Source organism: Vigna radiata, chromosome 7, assembly GCF_000741045.1.
Source record: "Vigna radiata var. radiata cultivar VC1973A chromosome 7, Vradiata_ver6, whole genome shotgun sequence".
NCBI classification, from domain to species: Eukaryota; Viridiplantae; Streptophyta; class Magnoliopsida; order Fabales; family Fabaceae; genus Vigna; species Vigna radiata.
The window spans coordinates 35,216,414-35,237,165 of NC_028357.1; the positions used below are offsets into that span (position 1 = coordinate 35,216,414).

General features: G+C 31.4%; 2 protein-coding genes across 3 annotated transcripts; one reads left to right on the forward strand and one right to left on the reverse strand.

Annotated features, from left to right (window-relative positions):
• The first annotated feature begins 437 nt into the window (after positions 1–437).
• Positions 438–6,033, forward strand: LOC106768797 (betaine aldehyde dehydrogenase 1, chloroplastic). Its single transcript, XM_014654124.2, has 15 exons — positions 438–706; positions 783–925; positions 997–1,077; positions 1,167–1,315; positions 1,403–1,495; positions 1,580–1,703; positions 1,852–1,917; positions 2,369–2,435; positions 2,598–2,674; positions 2,885–2,998; positions 3,512–3,589; positions 3,680–3,831; positions 3,933–3,993; positions 4,080–4,186; positions 5,539–6,033. Exons 1-15 carry the CDS (start codon positions 598–600, stop codon positions 5,627–5,629), a joined length of 1,512 nt encoding a protein of 503 aa, XP_014509610.1. The 5' UTR covers positions 438–597; the 3' UTR covers positions 5,630–6,033.
• A 2,818-nt stretch (positions 6,034–8,851) lies between these two features.
• On the reverse strand, positions 8,852–12,665 carry LOC106766909 (E2F transcription factor-like E2FE). 2 transcript variants are annotated; one of them, XM_014651697.2, is made up of 11 exons: positions 12,459–12,665; positions 12,302–12,369; positions 12,180–12,232; positions 12,010–12,087; positions 11,868–11,930; positions 11,624–11,729; positions 11,221–11,288; positions 11,041–11,119; positions 10,733–10,794; positions 10,167–10,572; positions 8,852–9,140 (listed from the first exon to the last, which is right to left on the reverse strand). In XM_014651697.2, the coding sequence occupies exons 1-11, from the start codon at positions 12,536–12,538 to the stop codon at positions 9,052–9,054; spliced, it is 1,152 nt and encodes a 383-aa protein (XP_014507183.1). In that variant the 5' UTR covers positions 12,539–12,665; the 3' UTR covers positions 8,852–9,051. The 2 variants fall into 2 exon arrangements, with proteins under 2 accessions (XP_014507183.1, XP_014507184.1); XM_014651698.2 differs by having other exon boundaries at positions 11,047–11,119; positions 12,459–12,663.
• Positions 12,666–20,752: the final 8,087 nt, after the last annotated feature.

Consider the following 20,752-nt stretch of genomic DNA (forward strand, 5'->3'; position numbering starts at 1 on the left):
CATGGTAAATTATAAATTAAGTTAATTAACTGAATGACTAAGACTAATTATGAATATGCAAGAAGTTAAAAACAGATAGAGTTCTAAACAAGTTTGATTTATCTTCTTGTCTTTAATTTCTCTTCTGATTCGGTTGGAAGATACATTGTTTATACTTTCCTAAAATCATTATGATCATGAGTAAAGAAGATATATTGAATAAGCTTCTCATTAAGCTTAGTTTTTTTATATTTAAGAATGTGAATGGATATTTTATTGTCAAACACCCAGATTACAATGAGAAAAAAGTTCTTGATATTTAAGCATTTTCTTATTTTAAACAAAGTTAAAATAATTAAAATTCAAAATTGATTCTCTAATAAAAAAAACTATATATATTAATTTCCTTCGAAAGAAAAAAAAAAGAGAGAATGGAGTAACTCTAAACTTGAACACAAAATCTGATGGAGAAATGGAGAAAATAAAGGAGTAAGAGAAGTAAAGATAAGAACAGAAAAAGGCGTGGAAAGTTCATCAGTTTACTAACTCAAGTCACACTTACAATTACGCTGAAACTTGTGCAGACAGAGAGAGAGAGAGAGAGAGAGACGCAATAACATGTCCATCGCAATTCCCAATCGTCAATTGTTCATAGACGGAGACTGGAAAGTCCCTGCCCTCGGCAAACGGATTCCCATCATCAACCCTTCCACACAACAGATCATCGGTTATTTTTCTCTCTCCGCCGTCTCATCAGATCTCATTTTCAATCTCATTCACCCACACTTTCCTTCTCGATGCAGGGGATATCCCAGCCGCTACTAAGGAAGATGTCGACGTTGCCGTCGCCGCCGCCAAAGCTGCCCTTTCCCGCAACAAAGGCGCCGATTGGGCCTCCGCTTCCGGCGCTGTTCGGGCCCGCTATCTCCGTGCCATCGCGGCCAAGGTTCTTACTTCACTCGCTTCTGTTTTCTCTCTTCTATTTATCCATTTTCTTATTTCCATTATCTCTTGCAGGTCACCGAGAAAAAACCCGAGCTCGCAAAACTGGAAGCCATCGATTGTGGAAAACCGCTGGATGAAGCTGCCTGGGACATCGTAACCTCACATCCCTAAATTGAAAAATAAAATTAATAAAAAGCCAATTAAACTTGAATCATCGAGCACGGTTGTTTGTTTTTGTGTAGGACGATGTTGCTGGTTGCTTTGAGTTCTACGCTGATCTGGCTGAAAAATTGGACTCCAAGCAAAAGGCGCCAGTGTCTCTTCCCATGGACACATTCAAGAGTTACGTTCTTAAGGAGCCAATTGGGGTTGTAGGATTAATAACTCCCTGGTACTACCTTTTTCCATCTTTTTTTACCCGCTTTGATCAATGCTGGTCCTATATATAATTGATCATTATTGAGTGTTGTTGTTTTAGGAATTATCCTATGTTGATGGCTACGTGGAAGGTTGCTCCTGCTCTGGCAGCGGGTTGTGCTGCAATACTGAAGCCCTCTGAGTTGGCATCTGTGTGTGTATTGTTCTTGTTAACTGTTGCAGCTTGCTTCTTTTTTTTGTTGGTTCATTCTCATGCTGTGTTATGTTCAATTTTTAGGACCTGCTTGGAGCTAGGTGAAATTTGCAAAGAAGTGGGGCTTCCTGCTGGTGTGTTGAACATTCTCACTGGATTAGGACCTGAAGCCGGTGCTCCATTAGCAGTCCATCCTGATGTCGACAAGGTTCAACTCCCTTCACCTTTTTAAAACAATTGAAGTTCTATTCTACGGGGTTGTATCTAGTTTTCTGTCTCGCATAGTTGCATGTATTGTTAATGCAATGTATTGAGTTTGCAAAGCTAGTGTTACATCGTGACCATAACTTGGACAGATTGCCTTTACTGGAAGCTCTGCGACGGGGAGCAAGATTATGACGGCCGCAGCCCAGCTGGTCAAGGTATTTTAAGCAGTTGTGTTTTTAACACCTTGTTTGGTAGAAGGAGAAAAAATTGAGGAAGTTAGTGGATCGAAAAAGAAAAGAAGAGTAATAAGTTACAAATAAATTGGAAATAATTGTATTTTTTTAAGAGAAATAAAGTAGAAATAAATGTGTTTGGTTAAAGAAGAATGGAGTTGAAATATAAAAAGAAAAAAAAACATTGCATAAGAGTAGAAATTAATAATGATTTATTTTAGAACTAATAAATATGTATAATTGATTATATATCTGTTGTAACGGTTTATTTTGACTGTGAAATACAACTATAATTGATTGTGTAATAATACACCTGAACCCTTTTCTTCCCTCATGTTTTAATTGTGTTTTCTTAGTGCATGTATCTTTGTCGCATCAAATTTGTGGTTTCTTCATGAATCACTGTAATATCAAATTTGTGGTTTCTTGGCAGCCTGTTTCACTGGAGCTTGGTGGAAAAAGTCCAATCGTTGTGTTTGAGGATGTTGACCTTGACAAGGGTAAGTGATTTTCTTGAGGATAGCAATTTAGCTATGGACAGCACGTGTTTACTTGCATCATGGAATCACATTCCTTAATAAATACCGAGTCAGCATGTGTAATTTTTTTTTTTATCAATTACCTATTACATGATTTGGATCCTTTTTCCTTAATTTAAAAAGCTGCTGAATGGACCATCTTTGGCTGCTTCTGGACAAATGGTCAGATATGCAGTGCAACTTCCCGCCTTATTGTACATGTAAGTTTACTGAATAGACCCTGCTCCTTCCTCAACACACGGATATCTTAAAAAACAAGTATATGCAACTTCTATTTTTCTTCTTCTTTGTGAATGTATATGGGAGTGATCATATTAACTTCAACTGGCTTGAATTTTTTTTTAAACCACTTGGTAGAAATTATGTTGACATTTATCTGCTAATAAGCAAAGATACTGTCGTTGTTTCAGGAAAGTATAGCAACAGAGTTTTTGAATAGGATTGTGAAATGGATAAAAAACATCAAAATTTCTGATCCCTTGGAAGAAGGTTGCAGACTAGGCCCTGTTGTTAGTGAGGGACAGGTAACTTGCTGACTCTTACTTCTTTACATGTTATAATATTTACACTTACACCTTACTCTCTTTCGAGTAAAGGATGGGTATGCTTTGGTATGTTCAAAAGCAAATGCCTTATTTAGTAATCAAAATGAAAATGTAATGGTAATATGATTAATCATTAATTATGAAATTTTAATCAGATTGAATGTTTTATTATCAATAAGTTTTACTTTGGTAGTCAAAGACCCAGCACAATTTCCTTCTTTATCTTGGTTTGGGACTGGCTGTGAGATCATAGATGGAGTTATGGTCAAGCTAAGCGTATACAAAAGCTTCCATAGAAGAATTATTGCTTATCTGGCTGTATATATCATGAGAGGGAGTCAGGGAAGAAGAAACCTTCTCCTGGTCGATGTATATGTTTCCATGCTTTAGCTTTCTTTCTGGTTTTGCAACTTAAAATGTCTTATTAATATAAGCACACTTTTCTTCAAGAAGGCAATGTGATATCTAATACTTGTATTATATATGGTTCAGTATGAAAAAATATTGAAGTTTATCTCAAATGCTAAGAGTGAGGGTGCAACCATTTTGACTGGTGGGTCTCGCCCTAAGGTATGATTATACTTTCTTTGAAGGTATGTTTTGGCTACGTGCTTCTGCAATTCTTGAGGACTGGATATTTTTTCTAAAATTCAATGGCAGCATCTAAACAAAGGATTCTTCGTTGAACCGACTGTCATAACTGATGTGACTACCTCTATGCAAATTTGGAGAGAAGAAGTATTTGGACCTGTTCTCTGTGTAAAAACATTTAGCACTGAGGAAGAAGCTATTGATCTAGCAAATGACACTGTGTGAGTTGGTGGTTTTCTGTGCACTGACTTTAACTTCGTCTTCAAACTTGTAGTTCTCTTCATTTGTGTTTTTATATCTGAGATACTTTGACTTTCCACAGATATGGCTTAGGTTCTGCTGTAATATCAAATGATCTAGAAAGATGTGAGCGCATTACTAAGGTGAGACTGGTCCTAGGTTATCATGGAAAACAACATATTAATTGGACCATTTCTGCTGCTTAATAGATCATCTTTCTTCAATGCAGGCTTTTAAGGCTGGAATTGTGTGGATTAATTGCTCTCAACCATGCTTCACTCAAGCCCCATGGGGAGGCATTAAACGCAGCGGCTTTGGTCGTGAATTAGGAGAATGGTATGGTCTTTATTTACTAAATTAACAAATGCAAGTAACCGCAAATGCCTTCTTTTTTTATGAACACATTGTCCAACATGCAAAAAAAAGAAAACCCACACTTATAAGTTGAAGTCAATAGGCTGTTGAATGCACTAGCACCACTCATCTTTGTTGCACAAACATTACAACACAATCTCCAAAACATCATTAATAATCTACAAAATGTAGAGATAGCGACAGTGTGTGTATATACATATACATATACATACATACATACATATATATATATATATATATATATATATATATGTACACACAAGTATGTATATATGTGTGTATTGAACATCATTATGAGTTATTTAAATTGACTATCGAGATCTATATAATCAAAATCATTTTTATAAAGTTAGTTAAATATAAGAATCTAAACATATTGTCACCTAACACAAAATTGAATTTAATTCATAAAATCCAAAAAGTTAAAAGAGATCTATTTAATTGAGACATTTTACTCCCTTCTATCTTCCTCGTGGAAAAGACATTCTAGCCGAGAATCATCTAATGACAAATTAACAATTTCAAAGAATTAGATATTATATGAAGAGAAGATACAAGAATAAATAAAAACGTTCTTAGTAATACATATATAGTTTAGCTATTCCTGATTGTGTAGAATTTGATATTTGTTTCTATAATTATATTCGAAACGTACACAGTAATTCCTGTGTTTCTAACTTGTAAAAATAATCACTGTCTGTCTTTATTAATGATGTCGGAGCAGTATTGGAGACCACAAAAAAGGTTTTTTAAATCAGACACTTCAACAAAATATCTGATACATGTCGTATGTATGATGTACGTGTTTTAGTATCCTATACTTGTCGGACACTAGAACACACCCTTGAAGAGGAGTGTCCAAGCTTCATAGCTACTCATCTGTTGACAGCATGTTGACCATCAACTCAGTACAGCCAAATTCAATCCAAAACTCAGTACAGCTGTATAACAGTGGTGGCACTGGTGCATCCTTTGCACGGTCTAATTGGAGCAATTTTAAACCATAGGAGATTGTGATGTGTTGACACATTGAAATCAATAATCTTAATAAAAAGTCTCCTTGTACATAATGAACATGAATAAAAATGCAATACTAGTTTCCTTTTTAGTGGCTTGCCTAATTTGGCTTGTTCCCTTGGTCTGAAGCTAGCTTAAAAATGAGTAGGGTTGCGGAGGCAATATACTAGACTCTTGTATGATTACAAAAGAGAAAAACAAGACTTCACCTCAACCATTTTCAGATACGGAGTAGAAGATAAAGCTTTTTAGTTTTATTTAAGCTTGTGAGTAACTTTTTTTATTAACATTTTCAGGGGACTTGATAATTACTTAAGTGTGAAGCAAGTGACTCAGTACATCTCTAATGAACCGTGGGGCTGGTACCACTCTCCTTCAAAGATGTGACACTTATCTAAGAGCTGAGACGGAATAAGGTGTGGGTAAACACCAATTTACGGTAGGATCTCAATGTTGAGAAGACATTATGTCAATGTATAACACAACACAACTGGTTTCTAGATTTATGATGGTAGTCTTGGCCCATCATCATGCATCTAATTTCTAATATCGTAGCAGATTTCTCTGAACTCTAGTTCACCCGGACTGAAATATCATTTCTACTATCCATCCCACTTTTTTGATGACGGGGTGGATAGTGCTCATATTCAAGGTGGTGACATTTCTTAAGTGAAGCTTGAAAGTAATAATAGTTGCATATATAGAACAATATGGAAAAACTACTACCATCATGGAGGTTGTTGACAATATTACAAATGTTTGTTTGGTTTAGAGAACGGTTTTAATTGAAATTAATATCTTGAACAATTTGTGCAATTGAGCCTTAATTTTTATCACCTAAAGGTTAAAGCTCAGGGTATATAATTACTAAGTGTCTGTAAATAAACATAATAGTTATACGATAGTATAGTATAATCTATAAATGAGTGGTTGGATACGTTTATTTTCTTTTTTGAATGAATTTAAAATGTTTTTGTATGCCAAGTGAATCAGAAGCGCATGTTGAAACTATGACTTAGGATAATACGTCATTGTACCAAACTGCATTGTTGATTTTGGGCATATTTTCCATTACTTTTGGGACATTGTCACAGATCATCTTGAGTATGTTATTTAAAGCTGATAAAATGTATTTATCTATGTCACCACTCTGAAATCCAATCCATTCATATCATCTCCTCAAGTTTCTTTCAACAGTTATTTATAGATAATAAAATTTATTCATCTGTGTGATTCAATCCGCTCTGAAGTTCAATCCATTCGATTTTTTAAAATAAAGAAAGCACTTTATAAAATTATACATTTTTTTTATTCATATATGTTAATTTTCTTGGTTGTGGTTAAAAATATTTACCCTTTTTAAGTTTGTTTATTAATTTAAATTTTTCTTTGGTAAGATACATAAGGGATAGCAATACTCCTATCTAACTAAAGAAAAAAAAAAATATATATATATATATATATATATATATATATATATATATATATATATATATATATATAGATATACATTTACTTTATACTTTTTTTTATTCAATAAAATATTATACTAAAAATAAAAAATATTAATTTTTATAGTTGTAGGTTGAGTGTAAAAATATATANTTTAAGTTTGTTTATTAATTTAAATTTTTCTTTGGTAAGATACATAAGGGATAGCAATACTCCTATCTAACTAAAGAAAAAAAAAAATATATATATATATATATATATATATATATATATATATATATATACTTTGACACAGTTATTCATTTACTTTATACTTTTTTTTATTCAATAAAATATTATACTAAAAATAAAAAATATTAATTTTTATAGTTGTAGGTTGAGTGTAAAAATATATAAAGGTTCAACCAAAAGAATTATCTTGTACACATACTTAATAGATGGTTTATAATACTAAAAGTATCTCCAAAAAAAAAAAAGTAAACATATAAAAGTAGATATATTCATTATCAAAACAAATATACCACCTTTATTCCTTCCAAGTTCTTGTATATATTTTTACAAGGTATCTTAACTAAACTCCACCCCATTTATTTATCATTTCATTTCAATCCCGTGATGAATTAACCCATTATTGGCTCACTGTGATATTCCTATTCTCAAGTCTGAACTTGGTTAACAATTTGCAATCGCTAAGAATTTCTTTTCTTTATGGAAAATATACTATTATACTATAATTTAATCACTCTTTTAAATAAAAATATGTTTTCTTATATGGGGTGTTTCTAAGAACTAATTTTGAGTAAACTAATATTTTGGTCCATGAAATTGTGAAATAATATATTTATTAAAGTTAACCAAGTAAACTAATATTTTGTACTCTTTTTGCTAATGAAAGTTATTTAATTTTTTATTCAACAATGTTACGCACATGTTGATAATTTATTTACACATGATACTAATTGTTATTTAATGTCTATTATTTGTCTCTGTATGAAGGAGATTATTAACATTCTTCATCACATTACAGAAAGAAAAGAGAAAGGAGAAAACGAAAATTGAGAGAGAAAAGAAACCAACCGTCAATCTCATGAAGCTCGCCGACTGAAAAGGAGGCTTATACAAAGTTTATACAAAGAAGACCAAAAACAAAATGCGTATGGAAAACTGTAAAACAAAGTATAACAGACTATATAATTAACAAGCTGTATAATAGAATATGTATAACAAATTTAAAAATAAAGTGTGTAACCAAAAAATTTATCATATGGACTTGGACTGTGCTTTTTTCTCTTTATTATCTAAAGAGATTGTATTTGGTGTAAGAATGTTAAAGTGACAAAATTCAGTAAAATTCTTATTAGTTTTGGATATTTATCAATTTAAATTCTTTTACATTTCAATCGTAATTTCTCACTGCACCACTCTTTACACCCTTTATTTTTTTTATACATCCACCATTATTTTTATTTTATACAAATTTTTTATTTTAATTAAAAAAATCAACACATGACTTGCACATGTCACCTCACATGCCACTAATCCAAATGTTAAATAAAATGCATTCATCATGTAAAATAAACTTTAATACCATTGAAAAATAAAGACAAAAAGCTAATATTTTTTAAAATACAAAGACCAATCAATATCAAAGTTTCAATCAAGAATCATTTTCAATTTGACAAAATATTTCAAATTCCAAAAACATATTTTTCTCTTTATTTTAATTATTCTCCCACCCCTTAGCTTCTAACCTGTCAACCTCTAAGAACTTTTAAAACTACTTGTCCCTCTTTTACTCCTTCATTAAACTTGCTATCAACGTTAAATACACTATCTTATCCTTTTGACTCCTCACATCTTTTATCAAAACCTTAGACCAAAAATTATTCTAATAACCAACAAGAGAATTTGAGCCTTTAAACTTATCAATGAACATTGGATACACCACCACAAAATCCTTATACTTCAGTTTTAAAAGAATGTAAAATGTGAAAAAACCAAAATGGATGTTGATTCTAAAAATGTGATTAGCATTTGACCCACCAACATAGATATTAAAGAAATTGAAAGTAGTTTGTTTCTTTGTCACATCCTCCATAACTCTTAACTACATTTAACAACTCGTAAAATTTATTTTGATTAAATTAGCAGACTCGGTACAAGAAATAGAAGATCGCACAAGATCTCCCGCTCAAATACATAAAAGGTAGAAACTATACAAGAAACAAATGTGCAAGAACTGCCTAAGCTGATTTTGGTCACACACCCCGTTGAAAAAGCCGTAAAGGGAAGCTTTGCGGGCGCATCAAGGAAATGTAATGCGAAAATTTGTAATTGATTTGCTCTTGAGAGGAAAGTTACAAAATTTTTAATGGTCTTTTTGCAGCAATCTCAGAGTACCACGATTTCCATGCCTCCATGTAATGGGAAAAGAGATCTCTCAAAGCTGAATCAAAAGTAAAACGGACATCAAATTAGTTGGCTTTCAATCATATCAATAATCAAGCTACTGGACTATAGAAGTGAGTTAAATGAGACTTGGAACATCTGCAGCACGAATGGTTACAGCTTTGTAAGTTTACAACCAATTTTTACACAAAAGACAGCATATTGGAGGAAATAGCGTTTTCTATAATTAAAGAATGGCTGTAAAAAAATGCACACAACCTTCTTTCCTCTCACCATACCAATCACAATTTTATAGAGCTTTGAAAACCACAGGAAGGAGGCGCGTGGATGGTTTGAATGAGGAGGATCTTGCGTTGCATCAACAAATGTAAAGTGATATGCTAGCAATTGTAACGATTTTGGCCGCACTATTGGCTGGATGGTGATTTTTAGAGACATGTTCTGATGATGGAGAACAAGTGTTTGTCTTGATGGGACATGAAATTGTGTTTATAACTGATGTGCCGATGAGAATTTTTTGAGGTGCATATAGTCCCCGTAAGGGAGTAAGTGAACAGTGTGCAGGTGACAGATGAGCTAAGAATGAATGACGAAACAATAAATATGTCAAATGGAACAGTTCACCTATCTAATAGATTGAAGATAGAAAGTGTACTTGTCCAATCTATACCAATTTTTTTTCCAGACTATATTTTGATTCTCTCTAATCCATTGTTCTATCAACTCAAACCAAAATTGCCTCTTCTTTTAATTTATATTTATAAAACTTTCTAAAACAAATAATAACAAATAACAATATCAAATCAAATAAACTTGATACTTTTGCACCGAATTTTTTAAGCTCGACTTCATACGAACCAAATCAAATTAATCGAATTCATTTAAAATATGACTTTTTAAGTCCAACCCAATATAAAACAAAACATATTGAAAAAAAAAGTAAACATTTACTTAAAATCACATTAAATAGTATTTCAACGTAATTTTCAATAATTCAACGTAAATCCAAACAATAATATTTAAACAACGTTTTATGTTGGGGGAAATAGGAAATATTGATTACCTTCGTTTTGATACTGAGGGCTATGTGTAGTTACTAGACTGTCCCAGTCATGCACCTGCTTTACATTATTATTCCCAGAGGCTCCAACTCCGGGCACGCACGCTGGAGCGAAAGGACCAAACTGATAGCTCTTCGAAGTTTGTTTTGTATCTTGTTTTAAATTGTTTTCATCTGCCTGATCCGGCCCTCTATCATTTTCAATTTTTAGCTTCTTGGGATTCGAATTTAAGTCTCCATTTGTGAATAGTTCCACCTTATTCCTCTCAAAGCTGATGTTTGTAATATCACTCCCAAACGCCCGTTTCCTAGACTCGTTCTGATTTGATTTGTGAAGTGACTCATTCCATGTCTTCCCTTCAGGACCCAACCACCTGAACGCTGGTTTTCTTGTATCTGACGTATGGGTCTGTCAATTTGTAAAATCATCGTAAGTTGAGGACTAGAATATGATTAGTTATGCAATTACGTTAAACAAAATAACACAGACGAGGATTTGTGAACCTCGGTCTCTAACCTATTTTAAACAGCAACGAATTAATTAGAAATGAAAGAATGGCGAGTATCACCTTCTCAATAAGGTTCATAGAGGATAGCACATTTGCAATGTCATATAGGCGTCTAACTTTTGCTGCAAGGCCAAATCAGAGTGTAAGTGAAAAAATGCTGCAAGTTTTGATCTTAGCCAGGGAATAAAGATCAAATAACAGTAATCATGGCTTAACAATGCGCTTAATACACATTAAAATATAGTACAAGGAGGAGAACCTAAAAAATGCCTGTGATTTATGCAATAACTAAAAAGTGAGCACTTAGGCAATCCTTATTTACCATGGGTTGCCTCATGATATTATATTTTTCAAAGAATAAAACATACTCTTACTTCTCATTATTGAGGTATTGTGAGCATCTCCAAGCAACAATTTTGCAGCCTCATCAAGGGAGATCAATTCAACCTGTAAAGTAGAGTCAAAATTGTCAATCCTGACCTACCACGCCACACAACTAAGAAAAATACATCAAATCGGACGTCCAAAAAACTCATGGTAACCCTCACATTAGAGCACACGAAGAGTTTGACAAAATTCTGGGTCAGCAGAGCCAAAGATTTTTCCCTTCGATTTTCTGCAAAATCAATATGGAAGCATCAAACCTTGTGCAAGAGAAATTTTGAAAAGTTTAGCTTCCCCGTGCTTATGAAAATCCACAACAATAAGAGAGGCAACAACCTAGTAAATTTCTAAACTCATCCAAATTGCAAAAAAAAAAAAAGTTTAAAATAATGTTGTATTTTAAAAAATATATAAAATTAATAAAATAATAATAATCATACCTAGAAAATAAGAAGAAGCAGACACACATAAACTTGATCAGAGTTTGAGGATATATGTTATCATTAGTTTGAGGGTATACACGTCCAAAGACAAAAGCTTAATTCTGTTTGTTTTGAGTCTAATTACCATTTTTTAGTGATTTGGGTTGAGTAGATTTAGGGTTCAACTTGTCGTTTTGACTTCCAGTTGCGGCATTGGACTGTGTTTCTTCATCATCTTCGTCATCGGAAACCTACAAGACAGTCAAAAATAAATTATTTGGTGCCATTAATTCATCCATACCTTGATAAAAAAATAAAAAAAAAATATATATATATTTAACAAAAAACAAAAAAGAGCAACAATACCAGGTATTTGGAAAAAAACTCACTTTATACATGTCGTCGTTAGTGGACCCGCGCAAGGAACTGGAATTCTCCCTCAGCCCATCTTCCTATGAAACCATGGTGAGCTAACAATTAACACCTAAATATTAAACTTGAAAATCATAAGCTGAAACAAATTATAATTACCTTCAGCTCCCGGAGGGTAAGGGGAATTGCAGCAAAACCTTTCCAGGTATACTGATTTTTTGCTTTCCTGGAGAGAACCTAAAACATGCACGGATCGGAATGAATAATATGAGATGAAACAGTGAAAAAAAAAAAGTGCAACATGAGAAAGTAGAGAAAAATATACAAACCCCAATGCTTTCGAGAACATTAACAATGTCGTAGATCCGTCTCCTCTCGACTCCTGGAGAGAAACAAAAATTAGATTCAAAAAAAGAGAAGAGAGATAAGAGGATAATAGATAATTAAATACCTAATCGAGTGGCAGCGTCATCAAGGCCAATTAAGTGCACTGTGTCTCGGTTATAGAGACTCAAGAAACTGACAGAAAAAAATAAAAAGAGGAAAAAAAAAATTAGGCATTGAATTGAATGGAAGGAATGGGAGAAGAAGAAAAGAAGGAGAAGTACTTGGTGCACAAAAGTCCTAAAGACTTCTGTTTTCTGTTGTAAGTGTAGTGTTTGGAAGAGATGGGATCTGAAGAAGCCATTGAAGTGTTGAAGAAAAGAGGGAAGAAGGAGATGGGAGGGTTAAATAAGAGGGAGAGAGAGGTGTTTGTTGGCGGGGCAAAAATTTTGAAAATTGGATCTGAAGAGGGATTGGGAGGGATGTTGTTTTGTTTTTTAAACAAAAACAAACAATTAAGCGGGAATTTCTTTATCAACAACTGCAATTCATTGCCCCCAACCACGTCCTTCCCAGCAATTTTACTTAATTCTATCTTTTTTACTTTTTTTTTATTATTATAAATATATGAATAATAAATAATAATAATCAAATATCTATTGTTATTATTATTACAAAAATCAATTTTATAATTTATTATAGATCATTTTTATTGCAAATTGTTATACATTTAATTTTTATGCAATGTTAAATAAAAAAATAATTGTTATTGTTACTATATTTATGAAGTTAAATATAAATAATTTCTATACTAGATTTTATGTATGTTTTTTATTATAAATAATTGTTTTAATTTAAAAATTAGTTATTTAAAAGATAAAATTGATAAGATAACCATTTTAGTCTAAAAAATTAATTAAAGAACGAAATTGATAAAATGTGTATAGATAATCATTTTAATTTAAAAAAAAAAACATTAAATTTTAGAAATCCAATGAAATTACTAATATGCTTAGTTTAGTTTGAAAAAGTGATTATTTAAATAATAAAATTAGAAAAATAAAATTATGAAGATCTTGTTTTTAAGTATATCTATTAGTTCAAGAATTTATTATTCAATTTAGTTTAAACGTATTTATTTTTTAAATTAAACTATCAGAGAAGTTTTTTTAAAATTAATTTATATGGGTGTTTGATCCTCATGGACTAATTGGAAGGATACAATTTGTAAATCCCGCGTGGGGTGTGGAAGGTTTTGATCCTTTTGTTTTGGAAGATAGCTTCTCATCATATTGCGACACGAACGTTGGGCATATTAGCGGGTCTTTTNCATCTTAGTGTGCGTCCATCCGAATGTCTATTTAATTTAATTAATTTTTTTTAGATTAAATACGTTTTTAGTACCTAAACAATTTGTTTTTAGTCTCTCTTTCAAAGATAAATTATAGTCCTCCCCTTAAAAAAAACCTTAATTCAGTGTAATGGCACATATTTTTTTTCTGACACCTCGTCATCACGAATACCAATGTCTTTCTAGACCATGTGCCCTCATAAGCTCAATCTCTCTCCACCACAACGTTCATCTCCTCCATTTGAAACCCATGGCACAACCATCACAACAGAAATGCGTCGCCACGGTGAAGCTTCTCACGCAGTCAGGAAAGCCCAAAAACACCAGAGACACCACGGTCAATTGGAGGTTAATGGTGAGCTTAGGTTAGAATATTTGCCAATGAATGATCAGTTAGAAGGTGGTGAAGGTGAAAAGCAGTTAGAGGATGATGGTAAGTTAAAAGGTGACGGTGAATGTGGTGGGTTTGAAGATTTATTACAAGAGGATTAATGGATGTAAGGCCTTGTAAAAATATCCCTTAAGGGTGCACACGTGGTAGCAAGGCATTGGGCAAAGTTTAAAAATAAAATTTTATTAAAACCCTTTCTTCCAAGTTCAACCCATTCCTCCACCGTCCAGACAAACACACTTCTTCTTCTTCTTCTTTTCTTTTTCTTCTTCCCTCCACCTTCCATCTACCATAACTCAAAATCTAACCGTTTGTTTCTCAAATTGAAGCTACCTAGGCCTTCCGGACTTCAAGAGGAGCATTTATACCGATTGAATCTCCGTTTCCTCCAACGGGTAAGAAAACCCCTTTTCCATTTTTCTCTAGGGTTGTAAGCACGTGATTTCTTGCTACAAGCAACCCAATTCATTTTCTTCCATAATCTAGCTTCTATTTGGTTCTAAAATTCATTCTCCATCATCAATTGATGATTTATAGGTGATTCTCACATTTTGGGGTTTCAAGCAAGTGGTTTAGGGTTCTTCCTTGAGTTGGTCGTCCACACTAGAGGTAAGGGGAGCTAGTTCTACTTTTCATTTTAGTTGTGTGATGTGAATGCATGATAATTTTTGAAGTGGTATGTTGTTGGAGGCATGAAAATTGATTCTAGTTAACTTGAAATGCATGTATGGAAGGGTTTAATATGTGAATTTGGTGTGTGATGACCGTACGCTGTTTAGAATGTTTTAGAATGCTGAAATGGTGTATGTTGGAACTGTTTTGTATGAAAATTCTGTTGTGGTATTGTTAGGAAGGAAATCAAGTGTCTTTAGGGTCAATTTTAGGACATTTGGAGGAAGTGAGGTAGTGATTTTGAGCAATTGAAGTCTGCAACATTTTTGGACTATTGGGGCAGTTTTATCCACTGTATTGTGACTTGCTTGAGTCACTAAATTGGTAAAAATAGGTGCAAATAGGTAATATTGAGTTTTTGGTCTTTATGTTGGTGAAATTGGAGTTATTTGAAGGGAAGGGAAGTAGTGAATTTTAGAAGTAGAGGTCTGGGACTTTTTTGAACTGTTGAGGCAGCTTAGGCAAGTTAATTATAACTTGTTAGAACTATAAAATTGGTTGATATGAGGTTCTGAATGGTAGAAGTGAAGTTGAGCCCTTAGGTTGAGGAAAAACTAGTGTTTTGAGTGAGTTTATAGGAAGTGAGAGGGTGTTTTTGAGTAACTGAGGTATAGGGTGCAAGTGGGCAGTGGGGACAACTTGATTGAGTCATTTGAGATTTGTTTGAAGTGCTAAATTTGCTAAAAACAGTTTCTAATTGGTAAATTTTGGGTTGAGTCTCTAAGTTGTGAAATTGGAGATTTTAGGGTCTAAAACAATGCATAAATACTTCATAATGTGTTTAGAAAGAGTTAGGATCACTTAAACAAGTTTAATTCAACCTGTAGGATGAATTAGGGGTGGAAGAAAGGCATAAAAAGGCCTAAAAGGAAATGAGAGTGGGTGAGTTCTGCAAAATCTGCAGAAAACCTGCATAATCCACGCTGGGCGCCCCCTAAATGGCGCTGGGCGCCTTTCAACACGCTGTTTCTGCTGTCGTTTTTGTTTTTGACGTTTCGGGAGTTTTGGACGTCCGTTTTGGACATTCTTTAGGTCGTTCTGGGGGTTTTTGACCCTTCCGAAGCCATTAGTGAGGGTCTCAAGGCTGTTTGAATTACTTAAGTATTGATAATTAAAAGTCCTAAAGAAATTTGTGTTAATAAGTGTTGGTTTTGTGAAAGTATGTAATGTATGAGTTGTTTTTATGACATGGTTGATGTTGTATGATGGTGTATGGGTTTGGTATGAGACAATATAGTAAGAATGCACTTGAATGACTATGAAATTTTACGTTTGATGAATCAAAGTGGTTTATGAGGTACATTATTGATTCAAGAGGAATATCATATGATTTAAAGTGGTTGAATTTAATACGAAATTAAAATCTCTCGGTGAGATCAATTAGTGTATTGAATGTATGTAAGAGGCTTCCACTATGGGGGGTTATCCCTAACACTCTAATGGTCTTTCATTCTTACTTAGAGAGGATTGACGCGTGTGGTGAGAGTAGTGGGAGGTCCTAGGGTAGGCGCTATCACTGGAGGTCTATTCCGCGGTAAAGGACCAGCCTTGTGTGTGGTCGGGTGAAACCCCTCGGCAATGGCTTTACAAAGCAGTAGAGGCCACCACAAGTGCACAACCCGCCCCAGCTCTATATACATTCTTAGTACGGACGAGTCTAGAGGTCTTTATATGATAGGATGATTATTTTGATGTGTTTTATGAAATTAATGTCCATGTTTATGAGGATTCGCAAGTTTATGTGGGTTTTGAGGTTCTTAGAAATATTAGATTGAATTGGTTAAATTGTATGTTTATTTGAGACCTAACTCACCCTTGCATTGTATGTTTGTATGTGTTTGTCTTCCCCCTTGCGATGATCATCCAATCCTTTGGATGTGAGTAGTAGGTGATGAGGTACCCTTGAAGCAGGCGTTGGAGACTGAGGAAGATCCAACCCCTAGTACTTAGGACGTTTATTATTTCTTATTTCAATAGTTTGTTATTTTTGGAAACACTCTTTAGGCATCTTTGGATCTTTAGTTTATTATGTATTTTGGAGAACTCTTATACTTGTATTTAAATTTTAAATTTCAGCCATATTTTGGATGACTGTATATATTTAAATGCGATTATCTCTATATCTTAATTGCTTTCACATATTACAATAGCTTAATCCTATTATGTTATATGTGAATATGATATTTTGGGATGTCACAATGGATAATTGGGGTGATGGTGAAGGTGAAAAACAAGTGAAAAAAGACAGAAAGGATATACCCTGTATCCTGTTCAAACTTGAAGAAATTAGAAGAAAAGGTTCAGAAGTTAGAGATCAAGGAAGTGTGTCTTTTGGTCCTACTTAATTACACACAAAAACAAAAATTAATAAAGTAATTTTAACACTATTAATTTTTTTAATGGTGTATCTTTTATTTTAATGTTGTTAAAAATTAAAATATAATTAAACATAAAAAAAATTAAACTAACAGAAAAAGCAACAAACAAAAGTAATTATTTTTTTATATTTAACAAAATTAAAATAAAAGACAAACGTAAAAAAAAAAAAGCCATACAACATCGTTAAAATTGTTTTATTATTTGATTATTTTTAACTTGTGTTTTTAAATCAAATAACTTATCAGTTAAGGCGATAAGATTTATGAATATTTTTATATTCTAAATAAAATAAAATTTCATTAATAATTATCGAGGTCAAAATTCAAACTATTTATTAATTATTCTTAACCACTAAACATCACTTGACAGAATCCTAGACTAATTTCACTTAGTTTTCCCGGTCAATGTTTTGTTTTCCAACAAAGTCAATACTATAAACTATTTAGGTGTAAGATTTTTTTTTTTGTTAGTTGTGCACTCTAAATTAGTGGTCACTTAATGTTAAATTTACCATCAATTATTTAAGTTATTTTCATAAATGAATGTTCTATATTTTCTTCCAAATTAACTAGATTAAGCTTATATTCACTCAAAGTTTAGTCATTTTAAAAAATGAATCTTTGTACGTACAAAATTCAAATTAAACATCTTTTCGTAAATAACCATGCAATTTAATTCACCACTTTAAGTTAATAGTACGATAAATTTTAGAGTAATTCTAATCAGTCATTTGTTATGTTTGCATAAATAAAGAAAGAAACATCATGCTTTACTTCATCTTTCATCCATTTATGATTTTTCACATTTTAAATACAAACATTTGAAAATTATTACCTTTTTAAACTATTTATACCAGTATTATTAAATAATTCCAAATACATTCAATTATACTAAATTATATCTGTTATGTAAATAAATTATATTTTAAATTAATCAATAATTTTAAATAAAAGATGTGTTAGATATATAACTATTGGGAATCACTGATTTAAATTGTTTCCTTAATTAAAAAATAAACATGTAGATATACATTTAACTGTTAAATTTATTTTTATTTTTTAAACTTAAAAAATAAATAAATATAATCATTTTAACCTAATATTTTTTATTTATCTTTTTCAAAATGATATTTAAATTAAAATATGTTAATTTGTACAAACAACTCAAACATCTCGTCGAAAATGTTGCTTAACACAAAAAAAAAAAAAAAAATTAGCACAGTTTGGTCAAAAGTTGATGTTGGGTGCATAATTGTCACGAGGAAAAAAAATCATCTACAGACTCTCTACCTCTGAACAGAATTTTTTTTAGTGAATATTTATGAATAAGAAATAATTATACTTTATATGTTAACATATATTTATAATCTGTTTAGGTTTATAGATATCTAGTATATATTACAGATAAACATCATCAATAATTTTTTGTTTTTATCATATATAACATAATATTATATATCTCATAAATATATATTTTAATTTGGGGTAAGTTTTTTAATCTTCTAAGAATACGATTATATTATAATGTGATTGGGGGTGGATATTACAGAAACCATTAGTACAAAACTGTATGCCGCTGGGTTTGGGAGGCATCATGTTTCGGTACATAGAGTGCACTAGTGGTTTTTGTTTTTGTATTACCATTTGTAACTTTTTTTTTTTTCACCTTTTCATAAGAAAAAACATATTTATTTTTCAATATATCAAATATCATATATTTATTGTTATGTTAAACATGGAAACATATATCTCTCTCGTTTTGATCATTGAATTTCATGCCAATATTTTTTTTTTCTATAAATATTATTTTCATCAAAGAAATCCATCAATTATGAAAGTTTTTTTTATTCAACAGATTTCCAGTTTCGAGTATGATAATGCTATATATTAATGAGTATTTATTTCAATATTTAATCCTCTAAAAAAAAATGTTGTGTTGAAAATAGTTCCTTATATTGTTCTTTGAAAATCAAACCGAACAAACAAAAAACCATACATGTGATCATTTAAAAAAAAAATCAAAATCTAAAAGAAAAAGAAAAGTCGCCTTTACCAAAATTTTGTTCAACTATTTTAGATTTTTCCTTTGTTGCCTCCAACGCCTGGTTTTGGAAAAGAAATTTGCTAAGTAGTCTTTAACAAAATATACAGAGAAAGTAAAACCAATTTATATAATTTAAATATTGGATAGAAAATATTTTTAAAAAAGTGAAGAATAAATTAACCTTTTTTAAAAAAGCAAAAACATTTTTAACATTCATAATTAATTTTTATCTATATCTTTTAAAATTAAGAGTGACAAAATACATCAATAAACCGTTAGAAAAAAAGAAAAATGATATTTTGAAATACATAATTTTTTTATATTTATTTGACATTATATTTTTTTATTTTCACTTTCTTATAAACAAAATTATAATTTTATTATCACTAATTTTAAATACTCTTATTGAATTATATATAAAACATAAAACATGTTCTCGCATAATTTATGGAATATATTTTGATAATGTGAAATAAATTACTCTAAAATATAGTTGTAAAAAGGTAAGCCCACATCTCAATGGATTGGATTAAGAAACTCGTATTAAAGTTATACCAAGCAATAAAATTTATGTCCGAAAAAAAATCGATCTGATCTAATCTTAATTATATTGAGTTCATAAAATATGTGGTGTACTAAAAAAAAATCATAGCTATTTGCCTTGAATTAATGAATTATTTGAACTGTTAAAAGAATATTTTAAACATACACATATAGTAAATATATTCTTTTATTGTGACCCATCTGGTCTAATGGTCCAACTTAAGATATATTAAACCATTAATTTGTAGTCGAATGAAAATGTGATTCGTTGCAACCCAACTTGGCAGGTATGGCTCCATTTGTCATGTATATAAAATTATGCAAGAAAAGTATGGTAAGTCCCAAATATTCTAAAAAATAAGGTATTCTCAACATTTATCATAAATCTTACCTAATCCTTAGCAATCAACAATTGGATTAGATTCTATATGTATTAAATTAAATTTTTTTCTTGTCTGTTGGTGACATTATATTTACTTTTCGGTTACAAAGGTTGAGTCACCTAATCCTTTTCATAATTTCTCTTCTTTATCGACCATTTTCTTCGTTTTTCTTTATTCAAGTCAAAGGTCTTCTGATGTCAAAGTCGCTTCCATAATCAGAGTGTAATATTAAATGTACAATAAATGAATCCACTTACTTTGTATCTTTGACTTTTATATATAGTATTGGCAATGGGTTCAAGATTAGGGTGATCTTAATCACAACTCAATAGTCTTAAACTTTATCTCTCCTAATTAAATTCATCTTACCTTAATCTCTTTACCCTCCTTCAGATTTACAAATTACAAATATTTATGGATAATTGATATCTTTTAAAAACATTTCTGACCATATTTAATAAAAAATTCCTTCAAATTATATTATTTTTATTCATAAATAAATTTAAAGTAACTCAGTTTCATTCAAACCAACCCCCGAGTCTTGATTTGAATTGAATATAACGAGTGTTATGAAATATTTCAATCAATCTAAACTAAATCAATTAAATAATAATCGAGTTTTTTTCTTCAAAATCCATTTTTTTATTATAGAATTTTTTCTAAGTAGTTGTTGCGATGTTATCGCGAAATATTAGTAATATGTTTATAATAATCCATTTTTGTATAATTTTTGCTATTTGGTAAAAAAACGTGGGGGTTTCATATTAAACAATTTAAGTTGCAGTCTCATTTCAATGAGCTTTTTCAACTGAAAAG

Excerpts from the sequence above, each read along its gene's own strand:
- LOC106768797 (XM_014654124.2), top strand. The coding sequence starts at position 598 with ATGTCCATCGCAATTCCCAATCGTCAATTGTTCATAGACGGAGACTGG. Across the intron at positions 2,675-2,884 it reads CTTCCCGCCTTATTGTACAT|GAAAGTATAGCAACAGAGTT; the intron begins GTAAGTTTACTG and ends TCGTTGTTTCAG. Across the intron at positions 4,187-5,538 it reads GGTCGTGAATTAGGAGAATG|GGGACTTGATAATTACTTAA; the intron begins GTATGGTCTTTA and ends TAACATTTTCAG.
- LOC106766909 (XM_014651697.2), bottom strand. The coding sequence starts at position 12,538 with ATGGCTTCTTCAGATCCCATCTCTTCCAAACACTACACTTACAACAGA. Across the intron at positions 12,088-12,179 it reads ATGTTCTCGAAAGCATTGGG|GTTCTCTCCAGGAAAGCAAA; the intron begins GTTTGTATATTT and ends TGCATGTTTTAG. Across the intron at positions 10,573-10,732 it reads CTATGAACCTTATTGAGAAG|ACCCATACGTCAGATACAAG; the intron begins GTGATACTCGCC and ends ACAAATTGACAG.